Source organism: Dendrobium catenatum, unplaced genomic scaffold, assembly GCF_001605985.2.
Source record: "Dendrobium catenatum unplaced genomic scaffold, ASM160598v2 fragScaff_scaffold_1557, whole genome shotgun sequence".
Classification (NCBI taxonomy): Eukaryota; Viridiplantae; Streptophyta; class Magnoliopsida; order Asparagales; family Orchidaceae; genus Dendrobium; species Dendrobium catenatum.
This window is the reverse complement of record NW_021320019.1, coordinates 3087301-3115083: the sequence shown is the minus strand read 5'-3', so window position 1 is coordinate 3115083 and position 27783 is coordinate 3087301. Positions and strand designations below refer to the sequence as shown.

General features: G+C 35.5%; 1 protein-coding gene across 1 annotated transcript in view; it reads right to left on the bottom strand.

The window, feature by feature from the left end:
- Positions 1 to 26411, bottom strand: part of LOC110115009 (HD domain-containing protein 2) — a 31377-nt gene extending 4966 nt beyond the window's left edge. The window contains exons 1-6 of the mRNA XM_020848097.2: positions 25981 to 26411; positions 18196 to 18320; positions 17909 to 17946; positions 17243 to 17353; positions 17064 to 17143; positions 16530 to 16566 (exon numbers count right to left, since the gene is read on the bottom strand). Coding sequence (XP_020703756.2) covers positions 16530 to 16566; positions 17064 to 17143; positions 17243 to 17353; positions 17909 to 17946; positions 18196 to 18320; positions 25981 to 26214 — 625 coding nt within the window. The 5' untranslated portion in view covers positions 26215 to 26411. The remainder of the gene's footprint in view (positions 1 to 16529; positions 16567 to 17063; positions 17144 to 17242; positions 17354 to 17908; positions 17947 to 18195; positions 18321 to 25980) is intronic.
- Between the last annotated feature and the right edge of the window lie 1372 nt (positions 26412 to 27783).

The following is a 27783-nucleotide window of genomic DNA, read 5'->3' as shown; positions in this document are numbered from 1 at the left end:
GCGGGGAAAGAAGATTGTGTTTGTAGATAAGATACTACCCAGAGATTTCACCTTTATTTTGTGAGGATTTTATAATTGAGTTCTGGTTTCCTATAGGCACAACCCCTATAGTTAATTACCCCTTCTGATAAAGACAGAGAGCTTTCGATTAAGGCTAGTCAAAGAGGTTAAGGATGGCTTGAAGGGGAGGCTACGGGATTTTTGAGCGGACTGCTTCCAATTGGTGTGAGAGACGAAAAACATCGGCAAGACTTCGTATTCTCTTGGTTTTAATGACAAAACGTTGCGTGAAGGCCAGCTGTAATGAGTTCGATTGACAGACGAAACGAGGTAACATTAACATGTATTAATTAGATTTGAGTGCTTTTCTCCATTTGGCACTTGTTTTTTTATTAAGATTTCTATAAGTCAATAGCTAAATTAGTGATATATCTTTTACTGCATTAATTTAACATGACAACTAATGTTTCTTATCCGCAGCAAGCCGCCAGAGCTAAGTCTTCCCAGTGGAGGAGTGCCAGAGCTGACCTGTAAGAGGGTTAAACACAAACAACCCAATGGAACAGTAGTAGCAGAAAAATAGTATTTCATATATGTATATATGTAGTTTTGTGTCTGTAGAGTATCCTTCTTCTCCTAGCTAACTTACTATTTAAAATCAGGAAAAGAAAATGTTGTAAAGTAATGTGCATAATAGAAAGGGAAAAGTACTGGAGTAGTGGAACATGCAACAGTCTAGGGCTCATGCGTATTAGGATAGTCCCCATCATGTCTCCCCTTCTTCAGAAGAGCTGGTCACCGACGAAGATACATGAGTGTTGGCATCATCGGGATGATGATATTGATGGATATCACTCACATTGAAGGTGGACGAAGTTTGAATATGGACCGGCAGATCTATAATGTAGGCATTATCATTTATTTTCCACAGGACGGGAAAGGGGCCAATCTTCCTAGGACTGAGTTTAGTATAGGTGTCGGGAGGAAAATGTTCTCTACAAACGCGGAGCATCACCAGATCTCCTTGGTTAAAAACTTTGCGTCGACGATGAAAATCTGTCGATTATTTATATTAAGTTGGATTCATCCAGCTTAGTATGGACCACTTCTAAGATATTTTGGAACTGTTGTGCTGATTGAGCGGCGGCGGTGCTTTGACATTTTGGTATAATGGCGACGTCAATCAAAAGATTGGGCATCTTAGTATAGACTATACTCAAAGGGCTGTGACCCGTGGATCTGTTGGGTATAGAATTGAAGGAGAACTCAGCTTGGCTCAACATTTCTTCCCATTTCTTAGGATGATCCTAGACTAGACATCGTAGTATATTATAGAGAGTACGATTAACAACTTCTATTTGGCCGTCGATTTGAGGATGGTACGCCGAGCTCAGCTTGAGATCAGTGTGGAGACGCTTCCATAGCTCGCGCTAGAAATGGTTGACAAACTTAACATCGCGATATGATGTAATACTTCGTGGAAGCCAATGTAAGCATATTATTTCTTTTAAAAATAGTCTAGCCACATGAATTGCATCAAATATCTTCTTACACGGAATAAAGTGTGCCATCTTTGAGAATCTATCGACAACCACCATAATGAAGTTGACTCCATTCTTTGTTTATGGGAGGCCGAAAACAAAGTCGATACTAAGGTCCTCCCAAATTGAATCAGGCGTTGGGAGTGGCAAGTATAAGCCGATATTCTGAGCAATCCCCTTGTAAGTTTGACACACTGAGCATTTCTCTATGAACCTGGACAAATCACGAGCTAACCGAGGCCAAAAGAAGCGAACCTGGAGCTGGGCAAGGGTTTTCTCTCAGCCCAAATAAGCTGCAAGGCTACCACAATACGTTTCTTTGATAAGATATTGGCACCAAGAGGAGCTCGATATACACAGACAATTGGCTTTAAATAAGAAGCCATGCCGGATACTGTAGTCACCACTGGATTGACCATTCATGAACTGTTCCTAGAATGGGGAAAAGTCAACATCAGTGGCGTAGAATTTTTTTATCTCTTGTAATTCGGTGATCTCTGTTTGGAGACGAACCAACATCGCAGATCGCCTGTTATGGGCGTTAGCCACTAAATTTAACTTTCTTGCTTTGTGCTGTAGCACAAAAGTGATTTTTTGAAGAAAGATGATCCAACGGGCATGCATCCGATTGATGGTTTTTTTATTGTTGAGATATTGAAGGGCTTGGTTGTCACTGCATAAGACGAAATCTTGATGGAGATAGTGTTCTTACTGTTTTAGAGCTCGGATAACATCATACAGTTCTTGCTCGTATGTCAACCACTTTTGCCACGCTATGCTTAGTTTTTCACTAAAGAACTCAACTGGCCTGGTTTCTTGTGACAGAACGCGCTAATGCCTATTGCGGAGGCATCGGTATCTACATGAAAGGGTTTCTCAAAATTGGGTAAAGCTAGCACATGAGCTGAAGATAATGCCACTTTCAATGTATCAAAGCTAGTTTGCTACTCCGAAGTCCACTTAAAGCTGCTTGACTTCAAAAAATCTGTAAGCGGAGACACCAGGACACTAAAACCTCTGATAAATCTTCTATAAAAGTTTGCCAACCTATGGAAACTTCATATATTGAATAGTCATCGGGGTGTAGGCCACTCTCGAATAGCCGCAACCTTCCTCGGGTCCACTTCTACACCATTCACAGAGAGAATGAAACCAAGGAAATGAACTTTAGATGTTGCAAATTCACACTTGGTCGGGTTTAAGTAAAGCTTATGGTGCAGAAGAACTTGTAGAATATCGGTCAGGTGATGAAGGTGATCTAAAAGGTTAGTACTAAATACAAGAATATCATCAAAATAAGTGACACAAGGTTTTCCTAGAAAGGGTTGAAGCACCTCATGCATCAACTGCATAAACGTGGAAGGTGCATTGCAAAGCCTAAAGGGCATTATCTTCCACTCATACAACCCATCATGAGTCTTGAATGCTAGTTTCAACTCATCTCCTGGACATATGCGGGTCTGATGGTAGCCGCTTCACAGATCCAATTTGGAAAACACAGCAGCTTCGACCAAGCGATCCAAAAAACCAGACAACCGGGGAATGGGAAATCTATATTTCACAATAATTTTATTGATCGCCCTACTATTGATGCACATTCTCCATTGACCGTCTTTCTTAGGAACCAACAATGTGGGTACAACACATGGGCTTAAACTATGTTGAATTAATTGTTTGTCAAGTAATTCCTCAATAATGGTTTGCAAGATGGAGCACTCTTTGGGATTCATTCGATAGTGTGGGAGGTTCGGCAACGTGGCCCCACGAACAAATTCTATTTGGTGATGTACAGAACGCAAAGGAGGTAGTTCCGAGGGCAGCTTAGGCGGAAGAATGTCCAGAAAACTATTCAGCAACTTTTTCACTTCACTTAGGTAACAAGTAGTGGGTGCTTCTTTGTGGTTGTCAGACACCACTAATGCTAATATGGACCTACTATCTTGCCAAGATTGTACCAATAGCTTGCCTGATGTGATGAACACATTATTTGGATTCTTGTCCGGGCCAGACATCGAGAAGGCTTGCGGACAGAGTCTAAGCTTCCTCCCCTTCCAGTCCATAATATAGACATTTTGCTAGCAGCTGTAAACAATATTCATATTGTATTGCCAAGGTCTGCCCAATATGAGGTGGCAAATGTTCATGTCAATGACGTCGTAGAGGACTTCACAGACATAATGTTTGCCAATAGAAAATATAACACGGCACATATCAGACACAGCCACTTCCATACCCTTTTTAATCCAACTAATTTTGTAAGGTTGTGGGTTGCTGGTTGTTTTCAACTGCAGAGCTTGAACAACAAATCGGGAGATGATGTTTTCGGTGGAACCACTGTCAATCAGCACATCACAAACCTTGCCTTTGATGGTGCATCTCATTTTAAATAGGGCATTACGCTGAGATGCATTGGGATTTCTTGGTGCTAGCAACCATTTTTGTAGAACACAAATGAGGGGTTAGTCATCATCACCATGAACATCTTCAACTCCTACTTCGGATTCCTGCTCGACGGAGATTTGCTCACCTTCAGTGTTATGGGCGTCTCCTTATAAAAGCTGAATTCGTTGCCGATTTGGACACTCATTAGACTTATGCCTCGCTGAAAACATCTGAAACATTTCAAAGTGCTAGGCTTACTATAGGGATTTTCCTTGGCAGGAACAGGCGCCTTGCTCGATCCCTTGGGCTCAGTAGTGACATTAAAACTCGGATTAGGGACATGATTACTAGGTGTTCGAGCAGCTGGAGGAGGTCTAGGGGTTATCACATTGCCCCGATTATGGTCAACATACGGCTCCACATAAGGCCTTCAATTAGAGTTGTTGCGTGAGTGGCAATTTAACTAAGTCTAAACTTTCAAGGCAAAGTTGATTGCCTGAGAGTGTGTCCAAACGGAATTGAGTTCAAGCTTATCTTGTATCACATCCTTCAGGCCACCAATGTATCTAGTGACGAGATGATTTTCAAATTCCTGCAGATTATTTTGGGCGCTCAATCGGTAGAATTCCTCGGTGTACTCACTCACCGAACGCTGACCTTAGGAACAATGTTGGTATTGCAAATACAACATATGTTCATAGTCGGTGGGTAAGAACCCTCTGAGCAGCTGTTTCATGCGGAACCAGCTACGAATCGATCCCTTGCCTTCTCTATGACAGGATTGCAATAGCTATAGCCACCACGCACTGGCACTTCCTTCCAAATGGCACATGATATATTTAACTTGCTTTTCTGGGCTGATCTCCATATATTTGAAGAATGCTTCGACCACCCTCTCCCAATCGAGGTAATCTTCGATATGCAAACACCCTTCAAAAAAAGGAATATTCAATTTGACACGGAATTTGGCCTATCTGCCATGTCTTGGTTTGCGAGGTCTGGGGGCGATTGTAATATTGGAGTTGTCCCTCGTCATTTGATTCCGTAAAGTCGCCATGTGGTTGATAATTAAGCTCATCCGAATCCGTGAACTCCATAACAGCAGGTTTAGGTAGCGATGACGACCCACTCTGCCCTGCAGAACTCTAAAAGCGGGCACTGGTGCCGATTGGTGTTGACTTGGTGCACGAATATTGCCGATGGAGGTTTTGAGATCCAAAATGTCATTGCGTAGTTCCGTCGAGAGGCAAAGAAAGCCTGCCCTCAATTCGTTTAGTTGTCGAGTGACGCTAGCTTGCGCTGTCCACATGACATCCAAACTCCGATCGTCGTCAGGAGCCCTATGAGAACTCTCTGCAGCCATCTCTCAGTCGCTAGCTCTAATACGAACTTGATGTACCTTATCCGCAGCAAGCCGCCGGAGCTAAGTCTTCCATGCCGAGGAGCGCCGGAGCTGACCTATAAGAGGGTTAAACACAAACAACCCAATGGAACAGTAGTAGTAGAAAATAGTATTTCATATATGTTTGTTTGTAGTTGAGCCGGATCGACTAGGGCACGTCGGAGCAGGAGATTGGAGGTCGGCGTCCAGCCCGAAGTTCGATGGAGCCGAGAGGTAAGTTCTGGATTTCTCTTTGCGATCTCCTGTCGTTCTGAGAGCGTGTGTGTGCGTGTATCTCCCTAACCGTCCGAATGGGGAAGGATTTTATTTTGTGTCGTGAATGGCGGTGGTTAAATCGTCGTGCCGTTTGGGTTTGTCAGTGGGGACCAGTTACAGTCAACAAGGGCAAACAACTAAAGTAGTGGAACATGCAACGGTCTGGTGCTCATGCGGATTAGGATGGTCCCCATCAACAACACTACATTAATCAACTCAAAGAATGCCTCGATTTGTGTGCTTTCTTGTTTTATGTTCATGTTCCCTTGTTTAACATGTCGATTTCACCGAATAATCGTAATTGAACAAATTAATAGTGGATTTAGAGTATTGTCGATGTTCCATACACAAAGGCGAAGTCGATTGGTCAATTAGACATCATTTGGGTACCGTCGAGTGATATTTTTCCTCAAAATTCATGCTTCTCCTCAAGATGCGTGTCGACCTCCTCGCACATCTTTAATTTAACCAAATTGACTATCACCCTTGGGTATTGAGAAAGTTCTGAACACAATGTTGAAGTTTGTTTCACAATCAAAGATCATTTGGATGGTGTTGAGGTCCCTTTTCCTCGATATATATGTCATCACTTTGAGATCAGGGCCACCACTCTGGAAGACCCTGATTGAACAAGTAAAATATATATTTTGAATGTATATGATGTTCCGAATGCAACGTCGAAGTCTATTAAGAGATCGGACATCATTTGGGTGATGTCGAGCTTCAAATTCCTCGATTTATGTGTCGTCACATCAGGATTCGTGTCGCCACCTCGGTTGATCCCAATTATTTAATAAGATGTATATTCTAAATTTCAACAATGTTCCGGATGCAACGACAAAGTTCGTTCTACGATCAGATGTTGTTTGGGCGATGTCGAGTGCCAAATTCCTCAATTTATGTGTTGTCGCCTCGACCGAGCCCAATTAACCAAATAGGATGTATATTCTGAGTGGCGACGACGTTCCAGACGCAACGACAGAGTCCATTCTGCAATCGGACGTCATTTGGGCGGTGTCGTGCATTAATTGCGGGCATCGGTTGTCCCTTTGGTCCGATTTAGTCTGATTTGACCGCAAGGGGTCTCAATTTAGGTGAATTTGATGTCCTGATTGCAATGACACGATCCGTTCAATAATTGGAGGTCATTTGACCCTTTAACTGACGAGTTCCGTCCAATTGCACATCGTCAATTTCACCGATTTCGCTCCTTTATCGCATGGTTCAGTATATAGGGGTCAACAGATAATGAGAGAGAGTGATGAATTTGGATGTTGAAGGAGGTGAGTCTACTAGAAGAGCAGTCAATGATCTCACGTCATTAAATTTAAAGAGTGTTGACATCATTAAACTTGATTGATGTACCAATATGGGAAGAAGTTTTGATTTAAGAAGAGAATGCTAAAATAATGACACTGTAGAGAAGATAAAAGAAATGAGATTAGGGATGACTTAAATCATGCACAAAATTGTGCCATGAGAGTGGTAATGAGAGAGACAGAGAAGTAGTTGGAGGATGAAGGTCACGGGTATGCAAGAAGAGTGACCAATGATCTCACATCATTGCTAGTAGGCTTAAAGCAACAGGTGCATTGAAAGAGAGGCAATCCAACATAAATGAGGAGATGATTTGAGGATCAACATGTGTGAGGCAAGAAGGTGTATGGAATAACATATGTAAGTGCGAATGAAGGTGCAAACTTAGTGTGCAAAGGCAACACATGAGGAAAAATGTGGGGGTCAAAGTGTTTGTTTTGTAAGCAAGGGGAGAGAGCATGGGAACTGGCTAAAGCAAGTGTCCATACACAAGAGGGCCCGAGGTGTGGACAATGGATGCAAACAAATCTCCAAATGTAGAGTGGTCCATCACCATTGGGGAGATTGAACAAAAGGGAGGGGGTACAAGGGCAACATCAACCTTACCACACTAGAGAAAATGTCTATTACTATATATGCTTGAGCCTCCTAATAGGAGAGTATATGTATTAGATTTTTCTTATGTTAAGAAAGGTAAAGGTAAACCTAAAAAGACTTGGTTAGAAAATATTAGAAATAACCTTTTTTTTAATTAGATTTAAATGACAATTTGACTTTTAATAGGGCACAATTGAGAAAAAGAATTCTTGTAGTCGACCTCATGCACGGGATAAAGGTTTGATGTTGTCGTCATCGTTGTTGTTAAATAATTAAATCAATCAAACTATAAAAACCACATTTTAAATAACTCATAAGATTAAAAAAAACTTCAATTTGATAAAAATACAATAATATTCTAAATCATATTTAAAATTGTAAAACCTTTTAAAATCATCTAAAATATTCAAACATGTTAAAGATCTAAATCATTAAGTTTTAAATCAAACTTTGAGTTTTTAGAGGTGATTTAAATCCTTCAAATCACTTTTGAAAGCATTGAATCTTACAAAATCATAAAAACTCTATAAAACATTTTGAGTCATCATAATTCCATATTAGCGGCTCATTATATCAATCAAACGTATTAAAGCAAAAATTCAAACATATTAATCTAATTGGATTAAACCAATCTTCGAGTATTTTAAAAATTAAATCCAAAAGAAAATAAACTAAATCAAACCCAGCTCTAAATCAATTCTTAAATCAAGTAAATTTGAACTGTTAAGATGCGCCCTGATGAATTATTCTATACTTAAATTTGTACATTTGTCGAGCAGAACTCCTCGGTTGGTTGTGGATCATTTATACTCTTACACTAAATTAAGCACACACTAAATGATGTGATGTGCACACCCACAGGCATCCTTAGGCTTGTGATGCTTACTTTTTAGAATATTATAGCCATTGTGATGTTTTGTATATTTTGCTCATATTAGCTTGTTGTACTATGAGTGTATTCTACAATAGTTGCGCCGAATGGCCCTTAAACTAAAAAAGCTCAACGTTGACTCTCGAAGGCACTAAATTAGCTGTGGCTTATAATTCATGTGGAAGTACTCATTTATAAATTAGAAAGATTATATAAATAGGTATATCAAGATATACTTCAACAATTAGTCAAACATACTCAGCTCAGGAGATGGACCTAATGTTCACTTTATTCATTTTAGATCCTCCATTTATAGTTTTAGGAAATCTGGATTGTATTAAATAGCAGGCCTAACTGCTCGTTTTATTTCCTTAAATATGAATTGTACTTAAGTAGACGAAGCTAAAATTATAATCTTAAGAGATCAGTGGCGTATTTATTTAAATTTGAATGCTTTTTTTTTAAACGTAATTGAATTTTTCACATTTCCTTACTGTATTGTGTTTGACCTAAATTTTACTGCTTCAGTAGGCTCTCCTAAGGATTATTATCTTTTACCTTAAAATTTTAAATTAAATAAAATAAATCATATGGTTAAGGATTACTTACAAAATATTTGCATGGCTTCTCTATAAACCAAATATTTTAAAATAATCAATCATTGATCCTTTGTGTTTATGTGGAGATATAAATACCAGTTTGATAATATATGCCTATTCGCAAAGTGGAAGCTCATTCATAATCAGCAAAAATCATTAGCTTATGAACACATTTGCATGCATGGATCTCATACAACAACATCAAGCCTTTATCCTACTAGGTGGGAGCTACATGAATTTTTTTCTCCGTTGTGTCCTATTAAGAGTCAATCATGACCTGAATCATGGAAAGCATATAACTCATGTTTAGACAAGATTAAATCTCACATTAGGCCAGACAATTACAGAAAAAAATGCATTTAAGTTAGCATTAACACCCATATGATCATACTGCTCAACTTCAATAGCTAATTTGTAAGATCAATTCCTAATCTAAAACGACTTATCTTGCATGCATTGAGACTTCTACAACATATGCTTCAAAACACTTACATGTTAGTATTCCCTTTCTATGCAGGATCGTAAGTTCGAAGGTCAGGTAGACAATTAAGGAAAAATATGCATTTGAGTTTGTATTAACAACCATATGATCTGGCTACTTAACTTCAATGGCTAAGTTATAAAATTCAGTTCCTAAATCAAAATAAACTTATCTTGCATTCATTGAGACTTTTATAGCATATATTTCAAAACACTTACATGAATCTAGTTAGTATTCCATTTTAGACAGGATTGTAAGTTAGTTCAAAGGTCGAGCTTCCTTGAAATTTAAATGTAGAAGTCTTATCCCGATCACCTATTGCGTTATTATTATTTAAAGGGATTCAATCTAGTGGGGTACGTTAAATCCCTGCCTTAGAATTAGCTTCAAAATATATGTCCTTAGATGTGATATCATAATTCCACACCTTAAGCCATTTTCTAATAATGAAGTCATTATTAATTGTGAAATGTAAGCTCCGTCTCTAATAAATAGATCAACATATACATAAATTTAAATTCAATATCAAAATAGTGAAAAATCTCATAGGATAAAATCTTTTGAGCAACCTGATTTTATCATATTCATATGCTCCCAGTGCATATTCCTTCAACTTCCATTATATCTGTAAAACCCGAAAACAACGTTCATAGGTCGTCGCACGCTTTTCGACGCGTCGCGACGAGACTTAAGTGAAATTTTCAATGTTAACGGAATTCAACACAAATAATTTTATAAAATTCCTTGTGAAATTTTGATTGTTTTGATATATATATAACCCATACCTAATTTTGCCTATTTTAGGAATAAAAATTAATCAAAGTTTCATAATGACTATTTTCCACTAGTCAAATAAAAAGACAAATCTATTTAAGTAAGGGCAATTGAGTCTTTTGCAAAACCCCTTTTCCTCTTAATAGACAATCGAACTCTCTCTCTCCCTTATTTGTTTATTTCAGTCGATCAAGAGAAACCAAGCAGACAAGGGGCGGACGGCGGGCTCCTCTCCGGCAACTTTCTTCCGGCAAGAAAATTATCCAAATCGAAGATACGATTATTTTAAAACGAATCTTTCTAAATCTCAAGAAAATTGAGAACGAAATTTTAGGGTTTTTATAGAAAATATGTTTTTCTTCCAAACTTCTTTAAGGAATCAATAAGGATTTATTAGAGGAACATTTTAACAATAAAATCAAAGAAATTGGAGGAATTTTTGGAGAAAGAAAAATTAGGGCTTTTTACCCAAAACCTAATTTCTATTAAGTGCTTTTAGGAAAAGTGTTTCTAAGGTCCATAGGAATGATTTTAAAGTGAAAATTTTGATTTTGGATGAAAATCTCATTTTCACTAATTTCCTAAATTAATTAATCCGAAAATAAATTAGGTAATTATTAAATATTGTTTAGGAATAATTTTTTAATAGAGATTTGAGCAAAATTTAAGATTTAGAGATTTCTAAATTTTAGATTTAAATAATTCCGAAAATAGAAATTAATTATGTTAATTATTGGATATAATCACGATATATACTTAGTTAAATTGTAACTGTCTTTTAGGTGTAGATTAAGGTGAAGGTAAGTGGTTGACAGCGTCGTACAATATTGTGGTGTTTATTCGCTGCTTGCAAGCTAAGTGATTTGCATTTAAATTGAATTTATGAAATTTTAATTAAAAATTCCGCACTTTTAAAATGTTACAAATGTATGTTCCTGAATTATTTATTATGGCTTTTAGCTTTTCAATCTTTGCTTATATACATGATATGTTATTTGAACTATTCAAATTAAATAAATAATTGAAGACATAAAAGATGCAAGTTTTCATTTACCCGAAAGAGTATTGAAGATCATATGAGGCATTCAATAATTTCAAATTTTTTGATGAAAATAAGTATTATATTAAAGTGCATGTGCATGTTAAACTGGAAAGTATCAAAAATAATGGTAAAGGAGGCTCGTAGAGCCAATGGTAAAGGAAATAACCAAAATTTGACTGTGTACCTGATCAGACAAAATCAGGCACTTCCGGGACAGGTGATTAACATATTATGACTTTGAAAGTTATGCATTTAAGGAAAAGAAAATTTTATGGAAAAAGAAAAGAAAAGAATGTTATGGAATAAGAAAAATATTTTAAGAAATGATTATTGAAACTGTTTTATAAATGCAAGCATCAATATTTATATTGATCATTTTTCTATTTCATGTTTAATGATATGTTAAGAAAAATATTTCATAAATTTGAGATAAATGTTTTTCACCTGCTAAGCGTTGGTTCATCCTACATTTGAAAATGTTTTTCAGGAGAAACTGTTAAGAAGTGATTGTTGCACGACGACCGTACACATACCGTCGTAGGGGACCTCAGGAAGAGAGGTTTCTTTTATGTTTTCTGTTGAGTCTTTGTTCTGTCCCTGTGTAGTTTGTGAGAGCTTATGTAACTGTTGATGGTTTGAAAGTTTTAGTAGTTGTGTGAGAAGAACAGTTTGGAACTCTTTTATTTGATGTTATTAGTGGCTCTTTCAAGTATTTGGATAATATTTATGTTCTGACATTTAAAACCTTAATGAAATTGTTTATGTTTTATTTGTGTTTTTTTACGACTGACTGCTCCCGCCTCGTTAACTCGGGCTAGTCGGGTCGGGTCGTGACAATATCTTTCCATTTAAGTTGAGCCTCATTTTTATTAAATCTCTAAAGCTAAATCCTTTTGAACTATTTTTTAAATATTAAAAATATAAGTTCCGACTTTAATTCAGAGTTTACTTAAGAGTACAAATCTCCATCCCCTTGAAGAAAGATTGAATATGCCACTTTGCTTCTATGTGGAACTCAAACCTAAGAACAAAAATAAACTTTATCTAATTTCTTTATTTTAATCAACATAAATCTTAAGAAAATATTAAATATTAATTTTAAATCATACATAATTATATATTGAACCTGTGAGAAAATTTTATTTTATTTTTTGAGATAGTATATTATTTTAACCATAGTGGTTGATTGAGAAATTTCCCTCATAATCATTTAAATGCAATACTCTTCTTGTCCTAGGCAAATGAGCATTCATTCTCGATGACATCTACACTCTCCACAATGATTTCGAATAGGTGGTGGACCCACAGAGGCGGAAGACTGGTTGATGAGGATAGAGAAAATCTTGGAAGGAATGTCATGCACTCAAGATAGAACGGTTACCCTAACTGCCCATGCTTTCAATAGTGAAGCAGAGAGGTGGTGGAGAAGCCAACTACAAGAGACCTTTGGAGGAAGACCAAGTAGCCAAGTTACTTGGGAGGAGTTTATGAAAGTATTTAGAGACTGGTATGTACCCATGTCAGCTAGAAGATAGATGCAAGATAAATTCAGCAGATTGGTGTAAGGTGATAGAACAATTACTCAGTATGAGGCCGAGTTCACTAGAGTTTTCAGATATGCCTCACATATGATACCCAATGCAGAAGAGAAGTGCCATCATTTCTTATCTGGTTTGAAGGATGTCATTAGACAACCTTTAGTTCCTTTTGGCATTAAAGATTATTCTATTTTGGTAGAGAGGGCCCGAAGGATAGAATCATATTTGCAAGCTACTCAGAGGAGTAGGGACCAACATAAAAGGAAGAATTTTGAAGAGGATATTCAAAGCAATCAGACTGAGGGACCAAATGGGAAGAAGCCCAAGTTTAGTTCTAGTGGAGTTAGTGGCGCAACTGTAAGTAAAGTCACAGAACCTTGTGCTAAGTGTGACAGATTACATAAAGGTGAATGTTTGATTGGTTCCAACACTTGCTATTGGTGTCATCAGCTAGAACACATAGCAAAATATTGTGCTGCTTTGGTTCAAAAGACTTCAGGAGAAATGAGATCAAATGAAACACCTTCACAGAGGAATTATGGAAAACTCAAGATAATAGAACCATCAGTTGTAGATTCAGTGCAAAATCAATCCAGACAGAATGTCAGACCGCGAGTTTACACTTTGACTCAGCAAGAGCCCAATGAATTTGTAGATGCTGACAATGATAATCGAGATGGCTTTATTGCTTATTTTTAGTTAGTTGAAATGTTAAATCTAATGTTTTGGTGTTTTTGATTTAGTAGTTTATCTTGTTATGTCATGTCAGATGTCTTAGGGTTGATCAGATTATTTTAGTTATGATATATCGGATGTTTAATTTGTTTTGTTCCAATGTTGAAGTTTATGTTAAATGAAATGGAAGATGTTGGTTGATTTGCAACTAGATACTGTATGTGAATTTTGAGGACGAAATTTTATTAGGAGGGGAGAATTGTAAAACCTGAAAAATGTCATTTTAGACCTCGCACACTTTTCGATGCGTCGCGATGAGTTTTAAGTGAAAAATTCAAAGTTGTCGGATTTCAACGAAAATAACTTTATAAAATTTTAAGCAAAATTTGGAGCAAATTGATATATAAAACTTATAATTAATTTCTCTTAATTTGAGAGATAAAAATTTCTGAAGTCTAATAATACCCTTAGTCAATACTAAAGAAAATATGGTTTAAGCGAGGGCATTTATGTCATTATGTAATTAAAACTAGCCCTCATCCCTCTTAGGGGGACTGAATGAAATTCGGTCCATTCGGCCGAAATGCGAAGCCGAGAGAGAAAGGAAGGGCGGACTGGCAAGGCGGTGGGGAGGCTTCGGGCGGCGGTTTCCGGCGAAGCTTTTTGAGAGAAAACGAAGAGGGAAGTCAAGAGAAGTCTAAGGTACGTTCTCAAACCTATAAATCTTCTTTTCCTCTTAGATTTGTTGAAGGAGAAAATTTTAGGGTTTGTGAAGAAATTTAGAAATTCTTAGAGGAACTTAGGAGAAATATTAAGGAAGGTTTAGGAGATATTTTTATGCATGAAAATGAAGTTTTTCTTTAAAAGTATAGAATTGAAAAAATTAGGGTTTTTCTCCAAAGTTGGAAATTTTGAAAGTGCTTTTACAAATGTGGTTCCTAAGGTCCTAAGAGGGTTTTTAAGAGAAGAAATTGAGTTTTTCTCACAAAATTGTATTGTCCTAATTTCTAATTATTTTAAATCCGAAAATAAAAAAATTATTTTAAATTAATTTAGGTTATGGAAAAAAGGGTTAATTTAGTTAAATTATGTAATTATACAAAAATATGAATTTTTAAAATATATACTTGTTTTATGTGATCATTTGGAGAGAGGGAGAGGGAGAGAGAGAGAGAACTTAGGGTAGTTTAAAAAGAGAAGGAAAACTTTAATTTAGAATTATTATGAATATTTTGAAGGAGAAATTAATTCTTATAGGTGTTTTGAGGAGACTTCGAAAGGAGTACTAGCGAAGAGAATCAATTTTCCTAATTTCTGTAAGTATTCATGGTTCTTTATTACAGTAATACATTTGTTTTCTCTCAAGTTGTATGTTTTGATAGGCCAAATATGTTTATAGAATCTTTACTCTTGTCCAATGGTTGATCATGAAATTTTATATGTTACATCTTATGGCAAGTTCATATGTTATAGAAATGAGATGAAATGAAATGATATGAGATGTTATGATTGTTATTGAATGCTTATATGTGCATGCTGAATTGATGAAGCTCAACCCCTTATGGTACTAGCTGGGGACGCTGTACTCGTGCATGTTAAAATGATAAAGGATAAGGAAAAGGAAAATTAGTAAAGGAGTACCTTTATGATACTAGACGGTGGCTCTTGTGACGGTTGTAATATATACGAAATGAGAAAGTTATGAATAATGATATAGATATGAAAATGAATATGAATGATATGAATTTATGATTTATGTTTATGTTAATGTTATGTTTGTAAGAAATCAAATTATGTTATGTTTTAAATAAATTGTGGCGTCAAGCATATTGTTCATTTTGCCTTGATTTCTGTAGTTTAGAATCGTGTTTTACTTACTGAGCTTTGGCTTATTATTAGTTGTTAACATTTTTCAGGTATAATTACTTTAAATCAAAATGAGTAGAAGGGGCGGAAATGTCTATCGTAGACGTGGGGCTCAAGAAGAAAGGTATTTATGTTTATTATATCAGTTTATAGATATTATGAAGTTTAGTGGATCTTTCAAATACCATGGAGATTGATTTAGAAATGTGATAGTTTAGTCTAACGTCCGACCTCCGTTCCCGCCTCGCCTATGCGAGCTCACCGAGCCGTGTCGTGACAGAATACACCTATTGTGGCACTGTTCTTGCAAAAGTTGTGTTAAAACTAAAATACTCATCCTCAATCGAAGCTAGCAGCCCACTAATGAATCTCATTGATAAATCTTGAGATGTTTTGGTTTGAGTATCCACCAATGATCACCGCAACTTGTGCCACCTTCCTCTACATACCACCTTCTTTTGCTTGCTCGCAATAAAAAATCAAGGCCACTCCTACCTAAACTGTAGTACATCCTCTTATATTTAGAATCATTAATTATATTTCTATTTTTTCTCTTTCTATAAGGATAAATAGTGCATCATAAAGCGAAATAATGCATCTTTATTAACTGATAAAAGAGCTTGATGATTGAAGAGCACTAGCTCAACCCAAAAACCAACCAAACAGTTTTCTCAGCTTTTCTTAGCTCATCTTTTTTACCAGCCAAACAGCTTGCCATGCTTAAACACTTAGCTTAGGTTTAAGCTCCAAATAAATAGACCCTAAATAAAAGAGGTGGGAAATGAAAAACCTAATCCAATAGAAACGCTTTAGATTTAAGTTTTGATGAAAACAAAAACAACTATGGATAATATCTAACATAAATCAATTAATGCAAATAAAAATTGTACTTATCAATTAATAACTCATATTTTCCTTCACTATCATTAACACAACAACTAATACAATACAAGATGCACGTAATTGTATAGCACATGCATGTATATCTCAGGAGCACATCTACGCAAAATGTGTTGACTGTTACAGATCCTGATCTCCCTCCCTATACTCTAGATCCACCGACGTAATAATTTAAGGTACTACAAATTAAAAACCTTTGATGCATGTTTATCACCAGATTGCATTTCTATATACATGTAGAGAGATGAATAATAATAAGGCTCGCTTTTAAAGATATTCTGTAACGTACCCATTTCATATTCCAATGCTTGAAGGATCATTTCCACCTGTGTCAAATAAAGAAAAGTTAATTGTTTCCAATTTAACAAATATAAGACTTCATTTGGGACAACTTTTTTAATGTTTTCTAAAACAACTTTCTTGTAAAAAAATTCTTGAATAAGAAATTTTTATACTAGAAAGTCATTTTAGAAAACAGTATGAAAGTTTTCCTAAACAAAGCCTGAGATGTTACTCATTACAATAACAACAACATCATCAAGCCTTTGTCCCACTACGTGGGGTCGGCTATATGAATCTTTTTTCTCCATTGTGTCCTGTTAAAAGTCAAATTCTCGTTTAAATCTAAAAAAGAAAGATGTTACTCATTATTGATTTTCGATTGTGTGCGTGTCTCCTAATGGATAGTGGGAGAGCGGAAAAATCTCTTAAAGAACAGAACATTATAACAGAACATTATCACTAACCAGAAAGGCAGAAACATAGTTATTAAAATTGCATGAGTTAAATGAAACATAAATCTATCAAAAGCTAATACACATACCTTGTCAAAATCCTTCACTAGGCTAGCCTCAGTGGAAGAATTATTCTCATATTCTGCCCAAAGTTCTTTTATTTCATCAGCTGCATGTACAAAGTTAATACAGAAATGAATGAGATAATTGAAGCAGTAAAAGTTCAGACTACCTGTTATAAATAAAAATCATTAGACTCATGGCATACCCCTAATCCCTCCACCTAGAATTTCACACATTTCATTCAGAGCAGACTGCTCAAGTCTGCTTTTTTCGGCTTTGGGCACTCCGTCTGAGGGGGTGATATCACCAACAATGGCTGTCATATTGATCCAAAGAATATCAATAAAGAGCAGGCTGGAATTATTTTTGTTAAAAATCATATTTGCAAGGCTTGTGGTGCTACAAACATTAGGTTTACACCATATATATCTATAAGAATGCACTAGAAACTATGTCTTCGGCATGTTCAACATTAGACTATAAACTATCAATAAAACTTCAGAGGCGGCGTATCCTTCCTTTTAACTGATACTATTTGAGTTAAATATTCTATATTTAAGAAGAAAATATTTGCATTTTTAATCATATATTATTCTATAATGAAGCCATGGACTGCATGCCAATATTAGTGTAGTGTTGACAAAGTTCACCAAGAACAATGAAACTGTAATGGTTCACTTCAAGGTTGAACATGTAAACAACTCAAATGACATGCTGTACAAAAGGTTCAAGAAAAATCCTATTGCTTCATATACATGAGTTAGAATTGCGCAGAACACTGCAAACCATATCAGAGTGAGTCAGCAGATCAAAATACATTTGTGCAAGGTCAAAAAGCTTATGGGAAGACATAATTCCAGAGGTTAATTACCTTCTGCAATATCGTGCACAATGGCAATCTTGATACACCTGTTTCAATGAAGAAAATGTTAGAAAATATAAAAAATATGAAGTACTAGTGACTAGAATATAAAAAAATATCTATGGCAGTGCTCAAGTAAAACCAAACCATGCAAAAGAAATTCTTCTCCAATAGAGTTGTGTAAATATACCCTTCAAATTGAAATAAGAAAGTATGCACATAAAGAGTTTTGCTATTTTACAAAAAGCATAAACAGAGACAAGAAATTAAGTTGTCAACTTTGGAATAAAATCAACCTTTCCCTATTTACATTTGGTAGATCCCCAGCAATCAAAGCCATCAATGCCATGCGGTACATGTGATCTGCAATTGACTCCGCCCCCTTAATTCCATGATTGACCCAGCCCTTTCGCTTAGTTGTCTGAAAATAAAGAATGCAAGGATATCTTATGCTATTTCCCATCGGAACATTAGAAATAAGATTCTCATCAATAAAAAATGAAGAATCCCAGAATGAGAAACTTACAGGATAAAAGATGCATTATGAGATGCAAAATAAAATGAGCAAGGGGTTGCTCATTTGGCTGAAAAAGAGATGTGTAAAATAAATGTAATGCGAAGTAAAAGTAGTGTATTGAAAATACATTCGAGTTGGTTGAATACACTACAAATGTAAGATTTTTTTTTTTTTGTATGATGTAGAGAAATGTAGAATAAAATAACAATGTATTTGGAATAATAATGGATTAGAGGTGGCCAATGGTGGTTAGGGGACAAAATGATAACCAATAGTAACTGCAGCGATGAACGGTGGTGGCCAATGACATTGAGCGGTGGAGACAATGGCGATTGGTGGCGGGTGATAACTGGCGGCAATGGCAACAATAGTTGGTTGTGGATGACAACGACAAGTGGCGATGACCAATTACGGTAGCCAACAGCAGCAGCAAGCAATTATAATGGGAGACGATAGTGACGAGGGTGGGTAGCGATGGTTGATGGTGGTCATCAGCTGGGGGCAGGTAGTGGAAAGCACCATTACATCACATAAAATGTGTATTTGTAATTCACCCAAGGGTCTGTTTGGTTGGAATACAAAGTGGTGTAAACTATTCCAAATGCAGGGTTTTTTAAAAATTTTGGTCATTGGTTGGAATACAAAGTACAACAAAGTGAAGTACATATAGTGTAAATCATTTTAGTTCATTTTTGAAGCAAACCAAACTCAACCAGTTTTGAGCGAGAATTGTTTACACTAAAAGCAAGCTCGCTTGACTGTCATCCACCCGCAACTCACCACCGGCCACCACCGCAACCCATTGTCAACAGCCTCCTCCACCAGCCGCAGCCAACTTCCACCACCCGCCGACGGCCACCATCGTCGTCGGCCTCCATCAACACCCACAGCCGGCCACCACCAATGTCAGCCAAACGCCGCCACCGGCCAACACTGCCACCACCCTAGATGGCGGCCACCATTTTTGGACTTTACATTATATCCATTGCTTCAAAGCAAACAAAAAAATCATTCACTTTTATTTACTGCATATTCATTCAAACAATTCCAAAGTATTCCTGTTACACTGCATTCCTTTTTAGTCAACAAAACAACTCTTAAATTGGATGAGAAAATGAACTAGATGGTAAATTTTAAATTCATTCAAAAAATACTTTGCATTTAAAAGGAGACCATCCAATAGGCCAATTTTTCAGAACTCTTGCATTTGCTTTACTTTATATCCAAAAAGCAACCGATCAAACAACCCCTAAATGACTTTTTATATTGTATTGTATGCATTTTATGAGATTAATCACATTTGCCCTAATTTGCCTCTTCCAATAGTTGAGCAAAAAAAATTGTAGAATAGAATGTAAAATGCCGTGAGCTGAGTAAGAATAGACGAAGAATACAATCCACAAAGCCTAACCACAAATGGTTGGCATAAGGCTAATGATGATGATGGTCTCTCTTCCCAAAGCTACACATCATTTATAAAATCCAAAAGCCAAACAAGTGTGCGTACACAAGGCGCCAATTAAACATTACAGGTGGCTTAAGCAGTAAAATAACAAAAATGATAAGAGTACAATTGTTCATGTAAAATTTTGGTCAACAAAGCATAATCAACCCAACTTGCTACAGATAGTCATTTTAAACTTCTATTGCAGCTAGAAAAGTAAACAGAGGTGATCCGATCGAGGAAAAGCCTGAATTTTATGATCATAATTTCTTTCACTGTAACCTTGAACTGAAAACTCGCATTTTAAAGCAGATTAGAGCTACCCAAACCCAACAAGGTTCTAAGTGTCAAATATTTCTTCTTCATACTTCATAAAACTAGCTCTAAATAAAACAGGAATGTCCTTTTTCCGTTTGTCTTAAACCCTTTTGGTTAGGTAAAAATCATAAGAATTTGCCCTACGAGTACAAAAGTTCATGACACAGTATGAAAGTACTAAGGTGCATTAAAAGGGGGGTGAATTGAAATTTTAAAAACATTTCTTACTGAAAATCAAATCAGAGAATTGGGTGGAAGCTTTAAGAAAAATTTTCAAACCAAAAAACAAGAAACAAATATTTTTATTTCTCAAACATTTAGAAAATATTCTTTTTTTTTCATCTTTCAACCTCAAAAAATTTTAAATCACAACTTTCCAAAAATCAACTAAATAAACCAAAGTGCAGAAAGAAGATACAAAAAAGTAAGTGCAAGAAAGTAAGAATATACAAACTAAATTTATAGTGGTTCGGTTGAATCGAGCTACGTCCACTCCTCAAATGTCCTCCTCTTTAGGTATTGAACTAGCTCACGCTCTTTTGGCACTCAGCTAGATGGAGAAATCCCTCACTCTTAGCATATAGAGAATGACCTTTACAGGCTTTTCTGACCCCAAAGACCCTCCTTCCGCCTCCCAACCCAACAGAGATGTTACTCTTTCCTTCTGCTCACACAACGAAGATGTAAAACCCTTCTTCAGCTCCTCGCTACGCTGGAGATGTTATCCCTCCTTCCGCCTCTCGATCTAGTGAAGATGTCGTCCCCTATCCTCCTCAGCTAGAAGTTTTTCTCCCAAAGAATTTTCCTATAGCCCTTCTCCAAGAGTTACATAACCAAAACACAGATGATCAAAGGTGCAAGCTGACCAGAACAACTGTGGGAAAACCCTCACATCCCTTAACACCCTCAAGAAAGAACTCCCTCAACCTCACATTCTCTCTCCCCCAAAGTAATTTGGACTTCACACAAGCAAAATGACTCCCCTCTCTTTCTCTCAAGCTCTCTCGCTAGAAAACATCCTCTACTACTCAACTTCAGACCCTCAAGCCTTTGTAGAAAGAATTAAAGTGGACTATTTAAATTAAAACCCTAATTTCAAATTTAATTGCTCTGATCGTACAGTATAATACTCAATTCCTATTGCCCAATTAGTTCAATTCCATCACTAAAAGTCTTATATGATTAGTTATATCGAATCAAATATCAAAAAGTACAAATCTAGATTTAGCCAACTAGCGCTTTGTTTAATCGACCTGTAAGATATGGACAGTATAATACAATCATAAATTAGGATTTAAACATGATTTGATTTTTTAATCCTCGAGATTATATTAGGCAATATTTATTAATGTTCGTACTGTACGATAAGTTCAAATTTCAAATTTGTTTAATTTTGGTAATAATGATTCAACGATAGGGTTTAAGCAAAATAGTTAGTCATCATATACGATTGGAGGTCATAGAGAACGATTAATTATACCTCAATTTAATTAATTTAATTTAGTATTTGAATTAATTTCTGGTTTAACTTATCTTATAGTATAATTGGAATCGTACAATACGATAATAAAAAAAAATTCAAATATTTAATTTTCATCCCCCTTGTGAGTGCGTGCTCGATTATTTTGCTAACATATACCTATACATAAAATGATTAAAAAATATATAAAATCACACACTATCAAACACAAACAGACTTAGGCCTTAACGATGCACTATCTTGAGTTTTGATTCTTAAATTTTATTCGGTGTATATTGTACCTGAAATAATTATTGACCATCAAAATAATATTTGTAATCAGTAAAATACTAGGTCAAGCTCCCGGATTATAACAATCTCCTATTTTCTTTTATGATGGCAAATATTGTTGGTTGAAATTTAAATTTGCAAGTTATTTGTTTAATTTCTCTTGATCGTCTACCCCTCATCAAATGACTTCTTTTAAAAAAATGGTGATTGTAGTGGCCCTATATCTATGATAGGTAGTTTCATCATCCTCTGATTGGAATTTATTATCTGTCAAGTCGAGAGGGACCCCTCTACGAGAATAAGGCTCTCTTGTCAGTTACCGAGAACACTGAAGGACTTGAACAAGAGGGGAGAATGATTGGAATAGAAATTTGGCGTGCTTTAAAATGAAATTTTCCCTTCCATTTATAGTTTCTATTGGATCGTACAGTATAATAGAGATCGTATCATAAGATTAGAATAATCCAAATCGTCTTGTCTGAAGAGTGTAAAGATTTGGTCAAATAGTCCAGTAAGATCAGTGATCGTCCATTACGATCTTCAACTTTTTGTGCATATTGAGAGGACTTTTGTACTAACAAAAGACATTTTTATCAAACCCCTAATAATTTATAGGTTAAGCACATTTAGAACTAGATTGAGTGTTATTGATATAAGTGCTCAAAAAATTGAGGTTATTGCATGATATGATTGTTGTTTATCTTAAAATTTTTGTTTTAGCTTGTGTTTGTATTTGTGTAATTTTGTTGCATGTTTATGTGTTTTAGTCTTGTGTATGCATGCACGTGTATTTATAGTTTATTTTTCTAACTTACGTCGGTTTTGACTTTTTCCCTAGTTGTGTTTTCATAATTTTTTGTCAAAAAGTTGTGTATATATTAACTTGTGGAATTGTCCATGATCATTACACAAACATAAAATTCTACACATCATACAATACAATGGTGATTGTACGATATGATCATCATCGTACATGATGATCTATAGACATTAACCATTCATTTGACACTGACTCAGATCAAGCTAATTATTAGGATTCGTACTGTATGAATAATGTGGCAAAAACTATTGGGACGAAGTCAATTCACTCGGTATGATCCTTTATTACATATATTACACAAGCACATGTTCATATTAGACGATCCATTTAGTCAATGATCATACAAAAGACCTCTCATGATGAAGAAAAATTCGATTCTACTGGACGATCTGACAAAATCTTCATACTATTCGAATGGGACGATTTGGATTCTTCTAATTTTATGTTATAATCTCAATCATGTTGTATAATCCAACAAAGTCTATAAATAGAAGAAAACATTTCATTTTAAAGCACGCTAATCTTCTATTACAATCCTTCTCCTCCCTTGTTCACGTCATTTGGTATTTCCGATGACATGCAAGAGAGCTCGTATTCTCACAGGGGGACCCTCTCGACTGCTGGTAGATAATAGATTTCAACCAGAGGATGATGAAGCTACATATCACAAATATAAGACCACCATAATAACTATTTCTAGGATAATCAATCAAGAAAACATTAAATATTAAGTATTAGATCTTTTCTTATGGATCACACTTTCGTTTTTACTTATCCTTACGATTCCTTTCAATAGTGAGTTATTGTTGAATTTTTCGTTTGCTAACGAATATATGTCAAATGAACTTCTCTAATCTTAAGTTTGAAGGTGCCTAGTAGAAATTACCTACCATGATTTTTACGAACACCTACATGTATATACCATTAACATTAAATCCCAGGAAATCACCATCATTAGTTACTACAATTAGAACCAAATGAACCTTACTCTTAGAAACACCCCGATAAACCTTCGTCAATCTCTAATCAGCACTATAGTCTTAAATTTTCGTATTAAATATGTTCTCAGAAATTCAATTATATCTAAAGCTGCCGATAAGATCAATATCACTCCACTATCATGCATTATCACTTATTTATGTATGAATGACACTGAATTTAATGTGGATATATGATTATGAAAAACAAGACCAGTATTAGGAACCTTACAGCACGTCGTAGGCAAAACCTAAGAATATAACATATCATAGCCTACATATTATATGCAAAGTACAGCCTAATATTCCATACCCCAACTGATCACTTCCTGATCTACTTTCATAGATAGTGCTTTTCATCTTCTTTATCTCTATAGCGATAGGCGTCGCAAATCACAGGAGGTAGAGGAGCACGATTCATATGAGAAAGGGGGAGCATTATCCCCTGAAGCACCAATCTATATAGCACCTACCCAGCATTCTAGTCATCACCTCTTGACTCATGGATTGAGAGATTTGATCGCTTAGAGCTGAGATTGGACACGCATTCAAGAGCCCACAGCACATTGGGAGTGGCTTCAGCAACATCATGAGGCCAGTCATGCTTTGTTTAGGAGCAGATATCTCCTTTGCAATACTACTTTCAGTCGCAACCACCACAATTACATGATCAATTTCCATTTGATGAGCAGCGTGTCTTATTTGTAATTTATTTTGTTGTACTTTGTGTTTTCATTTTTCTTTTTTTCGCATTGTAGTTCTGTTTTGTTGTACTCATTTATTCAAAATGTTTGATCAAGACTTGCTTAAAAGAAGAATATATACTATCCACCAATTAAAACTAGCGGAAAGAATAATTTCATATATTTTTAAAATTGTTTGATTAGCCATCTGAAGCAAAATGAATCTCTCAATGTTCGCTAATTATTATTTTCATATAGTGGGGTAATACAAATTATTTGAAAACTAAACATGGATTGTTCATGATCTTCATAACATATTCAACAATTGAATTTTGATCGGTGAAATATAAGGGTAAAATTGAGTATTTTAGATGGGCTATATATTGTCCAACCATCCATTTGCATGCTAAAAATGAATGATTAAATCTTTAAACTTGTGGGCACTTAGCCATAACTATTTTTTTGCTGTAAATGAATATAAACTCTGTAATTTTACGTTTGAAGCCAATAGGAAGTAGTAAACGTTAATATTAACCTGAGAAGAGAATGCCTATTATCCTCTTAGAAGGAGAAAAGTCCATCTAGATATATGCAATTAACCAAAACACACAGATTGGCACACAACAAATTCACACATGCACGGAAACAATCAAATGCATGCATGCAGATAAGTGCATATAAAGTTAAGTCAAAAAAGAGACATTGAGCTACTTGAATTCGAAATCACATGGAGGCATGGATGATATAGCAGAGAATTAGTGCAAATTGTCTCAATAATCTACAAAAAAAAGGAAAGTAGCTAGATCCTCTTTAGTAAAACAAATTTTCTCTTTCATTGACAAAAGTATGTATCATTCCTCTCCAAAAAAAAAATACAGAAGTAAGTAAAAGTATGCCTGACAACATGATCCACTAGAAAGAAACCCAAGCAGCATCATAGAAAATTATGTGTGACCATATTATTTTTAACCTAATTAAACATCATAAATGAAGCTTCAATTTAAAGGTCCTATGGTCCAAAACACCATATCTAGCCTTTATCCAGGTCATTTCATTATCTTTAGATTTCAGACATTTGCAAATGTCTTCACTTTCTCGAGATGAATCTTTTCCAAACTTCATGCTCCTTAAGCACAACTTCCAGCAATATCATTCAAGAAACAGATGGCCCTTTTCCCTGGACCATCAAATGTCCAGCACATATAACATCAACGATGTCTTGCTCAATTATTTCTTCTTGGCTCCTCAAACATAAATCAACTTCCTAATTTGTCAATTTATACGATGATCCAAACCACTAAAAATGTCCTTTAGCCATTGATTATTCAATAAGGACCAATGATAGAGCAGAGAACTAAAGGAACATAATCGCTTAAGTCGTACGGTTGAAATAAGAAATGCAGGTGCTAAATCAATAACTCGATCACTTTAAAAAAAAAAGATCTATGTGAAAATCAAACGCCATTAAGCTAATTCCAGAAACAGAGACTGATAAACCAAATGCTTCCATGCCTAAAACAGATAATTCGAAACGCAGAGGCCAATGAGCCTGGACAATCCAGTACCCGATACCTTCAAACGATGACAAAGCGTGAGAAAATCGATAGCGGAAGCCGCATCTGTAGATTCCTTTAGAGCCGGTCCATCGGAACTAGGGCTCCCAACACCAGCACGGACGCCCACGGAACTCGGTGAGTTTCCCTTCCCGTTGAGCTTCAGCGAGTTTCCTGATAAACGAGAAAAGTGCAAGACGGATCGTTGGAGGCGGAAAAGCGGAGCAGAAGAAAATGTTGATTTAACCGCCATTGACGACGGTGCGGTTGTTGACAGCAGCTGCAGAGGAGGAGGAGAAGAATGGAGATGACAAGGAAATTCCTAATCAAATATTCAGAGGGGTTGCTGATTTTTTTGGAGAGGTGAATGTCGGAGGACGCCGCATAGGTCTTCACGTGTCAAACGAGTATACAGTGTGAAAATTAAGAAATAAACTAACTGAAATAGAGATGTGCTGTTCCGGCCGAAATGTTCGAATGAGGAACTACTCGGTTTTTATTCGATATTTGTTCGGCATTGTTATGGATTGTTTGGCAATAACGAGAAATATCGTTTTGTGAAGATCAATACTGAGTAATACCGAGCAATACCGAGTAATACTAAAAAATACCGAGTTTTTTTTTGTCTTCACATAATGATATTTCTCGTTATTGTTGGCATTGCTCAGTATTTCTCGTTTTGTGTCTGCTACGTGGCGGGATCTCAGTGCCAGTCGAACATAGCTCTACGTACGTTCACTGGACCAAATAAAAGTCCAAACACCGAACTCTTCCAGAGATCAATAATCATGTGCCACGTCACCTAAAGTTTGGTATCGAGCACTCAGTATTGCTGAATATACGTCCAAATTTTCGGTTTTTTGTCCGAACATAATAACTTTTCTAGGTTTGGATGCTTGGTGATGATGAGGAGAGCAGCGGAATCGGGTTAATTTTTAAAGTAAACACTAATTAAAAATTAATTAGGTATATAATCAATGAGAAAAGAAATTTTAGATTAGTCAAATTCATCCATTGCATGGGTGACTTATTAATTGAAATAAGCGTAAGATATATATCATTCAATGTTATACTTTCAAGATATGTTTTATATTTGTATAGTACATATGAAAAATTTAATATGGCTTGAAAATTTTAATATGGCTTGAAATATAAAGTTGTAGGGAATAGTCATATTTTTTGAGCTGTAAAGTTGTTTTATAAAATCAGTGTGTATTATCAAGACCAAATTATAATTAGGAGTACATTTTATACAAAATTAAGCGGTAAAAGCACGCTATCAAATTTATTCATAAAGGAGCGAATATGGAGTTTCAAGTAACGTATACATAACCGAAAAATATTAATCTAGTTTGATAGAAAACGGATAATTAAGGAAACCGAAACATTTGTTCTATAGACAACGAATTTTAATGTTCTGATTTCTATAGAAATCGGATGAATACATTCTAGTTTCTATAGAAACAAGAATTTAAGGTTCCAGTTTGATTTTTTTTTTCTTTTTTTAATTTAAATCATTTAATTTTTAATAAAGTTTATATCATTATTTAACAATATTTAAATTATAATTAAAATTCATTAAAATTTTAATGTTCTGATTTCTATAGAAATCGGATGAATACATTCTAGTTTCTATAGAAACAAGAATTTAAGGTTCCAGTTTGATTTTTTTTTCTTTTTTTAATTTAAATCATTTAATTTTTAATAAAGTTTATATCATTATTTAACAATATTTAAATTATAATTAAAATTCATTAAAAAGAATTGTTAATTTATATTTTATATTTAAAATATAGTTTTTTATATTTAAAAATTATTTTTT